This window comes from Peromyscus leucopus, chromosome 3 (genome assembly GCF_004664715.2).
Source record: "Peromyscus leucopus breed LL Stock chromosome 3, UCI_PerLeu_2.1, whole genome shotgun sequence".
Taxonomy (NCBI): domain Eukaryota; kingdom Metazoa; phylum Chordata; class Mammalia; order Rodentia; family Cricetidae; genus Peromyscus; species Peromyscus leucopus.
Window position 1 is genome coordinate 117595140 of NC_051065.1, and position 10160 is coordinate 117605299.

The 10160-nt window shown below is 46.2% G+C and overlaps 1 protein-coding gene across 1 annotated transcript in view; it reads right to left on the reverse strand.

The window, feature by feature from the left end:
- Pdzrn3 (PDZ domain containing ring finger 3) overlaps positions 1-1167 on the reverse strand; it is a 230632-nt gene extending 229465 nt beyond the window's left edge. The window contains exon 1 of the mRNA XM_028872710.2: positions 331-1167. Within this exon, the coding sequence (XP_028728543.1) occupies positions 331-1053 (723 nt within the window). The 5' untranslated portion in view covers positions 1054-1167. The remainder of the gene's footprint in view (positions 1-330) is intronic.
- Positions 1168-10160: the final 8993 nt, after the last annotated feature.

Consider the following 10160-nt stretch of genomic DNA (forward strand, 5'->3'; position numbering starts at 1 on the left):
GCCTGCACTCTGTGGCACTCTGGAGCCACACTTCCCCACACTGGGCTGTGGGTTCCTGTTGGTGTTTGCAGACACTTTCCAGAGGCTCCCTCAGCCCCTCAAAACTGCTATAGCTCCACCTCGCCCTACATGCCCTGCCTGTTGGGATCATACTTTCTCAGGTCAGATAAGTAACGCCTCGCGGAGTGATGCAGCTGGCAGGCACAGCCAACAAGGAGGTGTCAGAGATGCACCCAGGAAGACCCTGGCACCCCTATGCTCAAAGGACCGGGGTCCGGGGTCAGCTAAGGCGCCCGATCAGGCGGGAGGCCACAGGGAGTGCTTGCCTACCTTGCCGCCGGGCGGCGCGGCCACGCAGCGGCTGAGCGAGTCGAGGCGCGCGCTGTACTCGGTGAACTTCTTCTGGTAGCGCAGCGCGGTCATCTGCAGTTCGAGCTGCGCGGCGGCCAGCTGCGCCACCAGCGACTTCTCGCGCTTGCCGGCCCGCAGCGCCTCCTTCTTGAGCGCCTTGTGCAGCGCGCCCAGGCGGGCCTGCAGCGCGCCGTTGTGAGCCCGCAGAGCCCCCGCGCAGCAGTGGCCGCCCGCGCGCTGCTCGCCGTGCGTCAGCGGCAGCCCGCAGCCCTCCTGGCAGCGGCCCACGGGCCGCGCGTCGCACGCGTCGCGCATGTGGGCCTCCACGTCGCGTCGCAGCAGCAGCTGGCCGCAGCCCGCGTGGCGGCAGCGGGCGGGCGCGAAGTCGCAGCGCTCCAGGTGCTCGGGCAGCTCCTGCAACTTGACCACCCGGCCGCAGCCCCGCGCCGCGTGCGCGCACTTGATGTCCAACTTGAGGATGAGGCGCTTAAGCGGCAGGACGTGGTTGAGCTCCTTGGCCGAGAGGCGACCGCGACAACGCGCGGGGCAGCTGCCCTCCTGTACGACCCAGGGCAGCACGCAGCCGGCGCAGAAGACGTGGCCACACGGGGTGGTCAGCGGGTCCTCCAGGACCTTGTGACACAGCGCGCACTTCAGATCGGGGTCCACGTCTCCGTCGAAGCGGTCCAACTCGAAACCCATGGTGGCGGCCGGGGCCCGGTGTCGTCGCCGGGCGACCGGCCGCCTCCCCCTCCCTCCCTGCGAGGCGGCCCAGACACGCCGGCTACGCCGCCCGCTCTCCAGCTAGCTCTCCCAGGACTGAGCCTAATTGCTCCAGACTTCCTCGGAAAATGCCCGAGGAACAGGACTCCTCCGGCCGTATTGGCTCGAGCGCGAGCGCACTCACATCCTGCCTCAGCGGCCTTGCGACCCTCCTTCTGCCAAAGGGAGGGGGCCGCGAGGCCGAAAAGGCTGAGGAGATCACAAAGCAAGGAGACTTGCCAGGAACGCGAGATGGACCCCCTCTAAAGGGGGTCTCCTCTCCGCTCTCTTGGAGGCTTCGCTAAAATGACAAAATACGACAGTAGAGAGCATCTCTCTGGGTTTGGAGCTGCATCTGTGGCTTTCGCACCGAGAAGTTTCTTGCAACCCATCAGAACTTTTCACTCCTCACCTCCTCCTTTCTCTTGTGTCTGCTTTTAAGAGCGAAAAATATCCAAGACCCCGCTATCCCTGTATTTACGGTCTTTATTTATTTATTTCTCTAGGGGGAAAGTTACAGCCGCTGCAGGACGCTCCTGCTGAAACTTTGGTCGCTACCAGAGGATCTGCGAACTGCAGAGTTTATCAGCCGGAGGTTTCTAGGACCAGAGGGCGAAACTTCAGGAATTAGACCTCCCCTCCAGCTGTCTGGGTGGGACAGGCCAGAGTGGTTGGCTGGGTCCACTTCTCTTAACACCTCTGAAAAGAGGGCACTACAGTATGGCATGCGTTTTGCTGGGAGCTTCTAAATCAGTCCCTTTAAAAACCAGCGAGGCAGTGTTGTGAGAGCGCACATTAGCTCCACTTGAAAACTATTTGCCCCGATTACGAAAGACTTGACTCTGGCGGTAGGAGAGCTGGGGGAGCTTAGAACTCCGAGTCCCTGTAACAACGCCCACCCAGCCATCTCGGCAACAACTACATCCCTCGGCTTGTTTTTGTTGTTTGGTTTTTCTTAAGTGCACTTTTTTCCCCCCGATTTTATCTCCATCTTCCCACTGGAGAAGTTCAAAGAAGTGCTGCAGAGGATGCTGCCGACAAGCTTTTTTGAGAATTGTGTGTAGTTTCAGATTGTGAGCCAGGGGTCCGCATGGAGCCTGTTGTCCACGTTGAAAGAACCTACCAGCCATGCAGAAGCTGCTGGTCTATAGACACCCTGAATTTCAACTTGATTGAAAAACCCTTGCTCGGGACGTTTCTCTTTTACTCCTGGGCAGCTTCTCAAACAGAGTTTGCAAGCCTGACGTTGTAGTCTGCAGCAACCCTTGCGAGTGTCAAAACACCACTGCTCTCGGGATTCCACCCCAAGTGGGAAAGTTCAGAACATCGCCCATGCATCCCATGCATTTCATAGTTTCTTTCTTTCTTTCTTTCTTTCTTTCTTTCTTTCTTTCTTTCTTTCTTTCTTTCTTTCTTTCTTTCTTTCTTTCTTTCTTTCTTTCTTTCTTTCTCTCTCTCTCTCTCTCTCTCTCTCTCTCTCTCTCTCTCTCTCTCCTTCCTTCCTTCCTTCCTTCCTTCCTTCCTTTCTTCCTTTCTCCTCTTTTTTTCTTTTTCAACCTCCCAAAGGCTGTAGACATTCCTAAGAAACACGCAGTCAGTCCTTGTGAGAGTGAAGTCAGGTTCTGGAATTCTCATTTGGAATCTGCTGCCAGATTCTCTAGAGAATCTGGAAACAGAGAGCTAAGAGTTTTTGTGTTTGGTGTGGACCCAAGAATATGGGATTACAGTATTCCTTTTGTCTAATTATTTTTACTTCTGTCCTTTACAGAGCTGCTAAAGACCCATGACCTTCACTATTGAACTGCTTCATTGGAGGGAAAGAATTGCCTTGATGTCTATAAGGATTAGTGTTCTGAACAGACATCTGCAAAGCTGTTGCTAGCTATTGCTAGCCAGATTGCTCAGTGCACGGTTGAGGTCCCCCAATGGTGTTCCTTAATCCTTACTAATGGCATTTGGTGTCTACTTGTGATACTTTTCATTTCATTGCTTTAATCAATTAATGTATTTCTTTTCTAGGATTCTGAGTGATGTGAAATATTCATGACCATTGCTCTGATAAGCTCCAGCAGGGGAAATTCTCCATTGGTACATTTATTAATGGGCTCTCACATAAGGTAAGAATCAGATTCTTTCGGCCAAGGTGTGTGGGCTTGTCAGTTTCATAGACAAGCTAGTGTCAACAGGGTGATAATCTTCAAACCAAACTGGTTTTGAGCAACAGGGAAAACTCCACAATGCACCATAAACGGGAAATTAACACTTACCTGAGTTACTCTGAACTTCAGTTCAGAGCTGACCCTTGACCCATCTTTGGCTCTGGTGACAGACTTGGAGGGGAGGGGCTATAGAGGAAGAGACACAGATGAGGCTGCAGAGAATCTGTCCTCTGTTGTGATTCTGCCCCTTCAGGCTAAGGCAAAGTCTTCAGAAAACCTCTCCTCATTAGTTAACTTTAGTATTAAAATTCTCGGAGGTCAGCAAAAAAAAAAAAAAAAAAAAAAAAAAAAAAAAGCCAAATAAACCTCCTGGAATGTGAGAGCCGGGAGGAGGGGCATGCATATTGTTCCATGGCTGGATTGAACAGACAGGAGGAACAAGAGACAAAACTATTAAGAAAAGGAAGAAATCAGGGTATCATTCAGGTTTCTTTTTGTTGTTTGGTTGGTTGGTTTTCACTAGTGACACGTTCAGGCGGGACCATCCTTTGTTGTGGGGCTGTCCTCTAGCACTCTGGGGTAGTTAGCAAGGTCTCTGGTCTCTTGGTGATGCCCATAGAGGCAGTGGCAAAGCACCACTCTAACCCACCATGTATGACATCCGGTCACCTGCTAATGTCCCCGGAGGAAAAATTGCCCCAGAATGAGAACCGCTGCAGTGTTTGAGGGCAACCTTGTCACCGTTCTAAAGCCAGGCCCTGCCAGAAACGGCACCCTCAGCCGGCTGGAGGATCACATGGCAGCACAGTGAGAAACGAGTGCTACACTGAGAAGCGGGGGGCTTCATGGTAGCAAACGCGCAGCAAACCTACAGGAAGATGAAGACGAGGCATGCCAAGCCTCCTGAGAAAAGGCTCCGGTTTTTCTGACCTGGATTACACACTCACTCAACTGTCTCAGAAGCATCCGAGTGTTGGAACATGGACAATTCTGGACAGATAGATTGGTTACTTTGCAAATCTTTATAGTCTTCGCCATCTCTACCATCACCTTTCTTTTTATAACCTGTGCTTTCTTCTCCCATTCAAGTCCTAACCAGGTTTGACTCTGCATGGCTTCCGAGATCAGGCAGGCATTCAGGGTGGTACATCCACAGTGTGGATCCTAGCTGGCCTCCTTTCGTCTGCCCATTTTCAAGCCAGACAATGGGAGAGTTTCACTTGGATCATAAGGAATGAAGGTAGAGGAGAGTGTTTCCCAAATAGGTGCTCTGGCAAAGCCTCCTGGGGGAGGGGGTATCACTACCTATAAAACGTGTGAGCGCCCATGTTTATGATTATGCCAATCGCAATGGAATGCACCTCAAAAAACAAGTATCTGTTTCTCTAACCATTATTAGTTACTTGACCCTAAGCAATGATCTCTGTACAGGAAAAAGTTACAAGATAACACAGCTTAATGCTCTTCGAAATACATATAAAACTGCATAATACATAATAGGCCCTCTTTCTTCAGTTAAACCACAGGATGGTACAGTTTCTTACGGCACATTCAAGCTTGTCCCATTTTAAAGTGTGAACAAGTATTAATGACATGGGTGAGTGTGCCATCCCCAGGGCTCAGCTGATACCCGGTTCATGGCTGAAACCAAGTAGACTTATTCCTTGCAATCACTCCCCTCTTTGCTGTTCCAAGTACGTATTTTTCAGGTGTGTGTGTGTGTGTGTGTGTGTGTGTGTGTGTGTGTGTGTGTGTTTGGGGGAAAACAAGGTAAGGGACATCAAGAGTGAGATCAACAATTACAAGGGTTCCTCAATTAAAAAAAAAATGCAACACAGTTTGCATGTGAAGGTTCAGACCTAAAAACAAAACCTGGAATCCCAGGAGCTATTAATAAACAGGAAAATTTCTATTTGGAAAATGAATTTTTTCCAACCTTCTTTCTAGTATTATCCCCCAGTTATTTCTTTGCAAAAAACAAAACAAAACAAAACAAAAACTACCCTCTTGAAAGCCCTGCAGCTGAAGCCTGTGATCTAGGAACTTAATAATTTTAATTTTTCTCCTGGCACTTTCTCCTCCACTCTCATCTACTCAGTCTATAAAATTATGATAATGTTAATCATTGCTTACCTAGCATACGGTAATAATTGCTAATTAACTAATTTTTATATGTAGAAACCTGTGAAGACATTACAGAGGTGCTAGGCATTATTATTGTCTGGTGGTGAGGAGGAACGCTGTTCCATTTGAGGGAGGCTGCTTTCAGTGTCTGTCTACTCCCTCCATGGGAATGGAAGCTTATAAGCCCATCCCATGCATCATCTCCTCGGCGATTAGTTTGACAAGCAAAATCCTGCAGTAAGGTGGCACTTGCCGAAGAGCCTGCCACAACCAGCCTTATGGACAACTACGAACTCTGCAGCAGAGTGTCCTTTGCTCTGGTGTGGGCATCTGCAGGGATCAAAGCATCAATAATACAAAGTTGCAGCTCTCTGGAGAGCCGCCTGTTCTTTGAATACAGTACACAATCATCTTATTAAAAGTTAAATGCTATTCAAAGCCTGGGAGAAGGCTCCCTTGGTAAGGTGTAAAGTGCTTGCCATGGGTGAGGCTCTGAGTTCAGCTCCCGAGTACCCAAGGGAAAGGCCTGGTGCAATTCCAGTGTTGGGGAGTTGAAGACAGGTGGACCCCTAAGGCTCTCTGGTCAGCAAGTCTAGCTGAATCAGTGAGCTCCATATTTGATGACAGACCTCGTCTCAATAGATAGATAAATAAATAAATGAATGAATGAATGAATGAATATATAAATACATAAATAAAATGGCATGTGGTTGTGGGAGACATTCAGTGTTGATCTCTTTACATGCACCCACATGCTCAGAGAAAGGCTTACTGTTAGCTTTATTTCTTAGGGATTTTTAAAGATCATTTTTTTTTTTAAATAAGAATATTTCTATTCTTCTGGGATGGCTTTGGGCAAATGAGTTTTGAGACATCAGCCAACCAAGAAAACTGTGGCATCAGTGTTCTTTGAAATCTTGTCCTGAAGCTGTGGTCTCAGTCCCCAGATCAAATGGACACTTGGCGTTTAAAAAGTCAAAACAAAACACTCACTAGATTAGTTCTCAGACAGCATGGCATTTCTAAGGATAAGCTTTTGTTATGTTTCAGAAAACAAAAGCCACTTTAACCTTTCATTCTCGCTCCACTGTTGCACAAGTATAGACATGAAATGTTTCCCAGAGCTGGCTCAGAACTTTGGGAGCCGGGGACAAAAAAGTAGTGGTGGAAAAACTTCACCCATGGTCATGTTTTTCTCTCCAGGTAAAATGGAAAAAGTGTCCAGGTGCTGGCATACACTGCATGATGTTGGCAAAAGCATACTCCATTTTGACAGAATAGAAAGAGGCTTAGAAGTGGAATCCAGAAAGATGAAAGGACTCGGAGGACAGTGACTCAGTCTGTCATTGGTGGGAATCTTTGTAGTAACTTATAATTTATCTGAGGGTTATGTAAGCTTCAAGATGAAGATAAAGCCGGGCCTGCAGAGCTCACACTGAACTCCAAAGTTTTGTGGACTTCTTTAAGCTAGGGAGGGTAAGGGAGAGTTAGTTTCTCACTTTTCAGTCTGCTTTTGGTTTTTAGTTTTAGTTTTTTCTCCTGGAGGAGCCATCACTGACTAGACATGGCAAGAACACTCAGGTATGTAAAAGAAACAGGGGACCAACAACACAGTTCCCAAGGCTAGCCGAATCCATGTACTTGCTGGGAAGGGTCAAAACAAGACATACATCCCAGAGTTCAGTTGGAAATGGTGCATTTCTTTCTGTGGATAGGCTCCTGACATTTTTTTTTTTTTGGCATTTGATAAAAAGTATTGATTTTATGCACATCTATAAAAATGTAGAAATGAGAAAAATATATAATATTTGTCTTTCTGTAATTGGCTTAGTTCACTCAGTGTGGTTATCTTCATTTGCACCTCTGATTTTCCACAAATGACATAAACGTGTGTGTGTGTGTGTGTGTGTGTGTGAGAGAGAGAGAGAGAGAGAGAGAGAGAGAGAGAGAGAGAGAGAGAGAGAGAGAGAGAGAGAGAGAGAGAGAGAGAAATATAACTGTCTAAGATGAGAAAGAAGACCAATGGGAAAAGAGAGGCATGAAAGAAGGAAAGATGGGGGATATAAAGGAGAAGAAAACACACACACACACACACATCAAAACTTGGAAAACTTGAACAGTGTATTGAACTAAATTAATATATATTCATTTTATAGCTAAGCTAATTACAATCATGAAGAGCACTCATCTACGCAGTAGAAACAACTTCAAGAAAGAAACAATACACGATTGTGCTCTCAGTAGGGATTGGCAACAACTTTCTGTAAAGATGCAGCCAGTAAATACTTTTGATTTTGTGAGCCATGCAAGGTCTATCAGGAGTACTCAATGCCAAGGAGGCAGGAGCCAATATGTAAATGAATGGGTATAGGTATGTGCCAATAAAACTTTATTTTCTAAAAGCCTGGATTTGACCCATAGGTATTAGTTTGCCAAAAGTGGTTATAAATGAACATATTGGTTTTTTGGCAAGCAGAAAACCAACTGAATGTTTGACATTAAGGCTATCATCATGAAAAAAAACTATAAAGATCTTATTGGAAAAAAATAGATATGACTTAGTAGGTAAAATACTTGCAGAGGAGTCTAGTAATCTGAGTTTGATCTCCAGAACCTAGGTAAAGGTATAAAGAAAGAACTGACCTCCATTTGTGCTCTTCATTTCCACCCCAAATCATGCACTCACAATCACAATAGCAATCCAAAGTATTATAGAAAGAAAAAAAAACCCTACTTGTTAGAGTCATAGAGTATATGTGTTTGTGAGTCATAAAAGCCTACATCAAATGTTTATTCTCTCAATTACCAATGACACAGTCTTGAAGGTCACTCATTTCATTCAGATTTCTTCACTGGTACCTGGAGACATTCTTTATGCCTTATTCTTATTCATACTGCTTCACAGAGTGAATGTAGGTTGGTTGAATGTTGTAACATTTAAATGAGGACACATGCACAAAGTGTTTGGCACCCTACTAGAACTTTCTGAGATAAATAGTGTTAGGAATGAATGAATGGCTCTAAAGAGATTATGAGAGAGAGAGAGAGAGAGAGAGAGAGAGAGAGAGAGAGAGAGAGAGAGAGAGACAGAGAGAGAGACAGAGAGAGACAGAGAGACAGAGAGAGACAGAGAGAGACACAGAGAGAGATATCAGTATTGCTGGTGCTTCTGAAAGAAGTGCCCACAAACCCAGCCCAAGCTCCTGAGGCCCAGAACTGAAGATGATCAGAAAGTACATAAAGATGATGGCTATGGAGAGGTTCCAAAAACAGTTTGTTGACAAACTTTAGCAGAAACAAATTAGAGTAAGAAGTGGCTCTATCTGTGCTCCACATGAGCCACCTCCTGCCTGGAGTTATTTATTATTTAGAGAACTAGCCAGCTTGTCACCATAGCGATTCTGACAACACGTAAACAACTGAAGACAGACAACAAAGAACACATTGTCTTTTCTCTTTAGGAAAAAATGGTGCCAACAGTTTTCAGACAATTCCTTGAAAGTGCATGACTGGACGGCACGTCTTTAAGGCTGAAAGTGTCCAGCACACTAAATGCAAAAGGAACTTTGCAGAAACCTTGTCACCGAGAAGACGCTCTCATTACTAGAAATTGGGCTTTAAACAAATCAAAGAAATACTTGTCCCGCCTTTGTTCACTGGCTCCGGTGACAGCAACTAGAGAATCTTTGAGAAAGTTGAAAGCTCATGTCTTAATTCTCCGCGTCCCTAAGACTGAACATAGACCCTGGCATCCAGAAGATGTTCAATAAATGGCCGTGGGCACTGTTGGCTGAAGGGAAGAGAAGATGCCGGCTGAGGCAGCTTTCTCAGGCTCTCAGGGAAGCAGCCTCACAGCTCGAGAGAGCATTCTGTTATTCAAAGCCCTTTCACGGCACTGCGGGGCATATTGGAGACAGTTCCCGATTGCATCATATTGAATACTCCACTCGGCATAATTACACCATGGGCTTTTGTCTCCCTTGGTGCCAGCCAGTCTCAAAATGCATGCCACTTCCTCAGTATGCTTCTCTTGAGCACTGGGGTTGCCCACTCATTACAACCGGAGCTTGCAAATGCTGCATCTACCTCGAGCCGCTTAAGCTCTGGGTCCCGCACTTCAGAGACGCAGATGGCTTTTCATGAAGAATGGTGGTGATTCTCGGTGCCGAAGACCAGAAAGAGGAAGAGAAGATAGTGTAGGCTAACCCAGGGCCACGATGGTGACACAAGTGTATTATTCTATTATTTTATTTATGTTTTTATTACTATTAATAACTAATTCTGCTTTTCCTAAATTCCTTAAATAAGTTTAGTCTGTAGCACGCCTTCTCTGTCCATTCTCCCTTCTAAATTTCTCCTCTGTTCAGTGACTTCATTTCCCTCCCACCGTGTTTATTCAAGCTGTCCTCTCCTTCACCAACAATATGGCGGTGTTTTCCAAAGACGTTTCCCCACCCTGCCACATCCCAGCCTGGCCATTCCATTTTACTCTGCATATTGATGCAATAGGAATCTCCTTAAAAATGAAGCATTGGTCCTGACACTAAAAACTACAGAGCAGTTTATGTCTATGAGAGAAAAATTGTAACTACTATGTCACTTCAAAGGCTGGATGTAATCCACTCTCCTGTGTTGCCAGCATCATTTGGCGTTTCTCGAGCATCTCCTACCTCCACATTCTGGTGATTGAAGACACTGACATTTGTCCCTTAATAGCCATTCTTCTCTGTTTTAGAGGATAAAGATGAGATCAGGTGTGAGAGC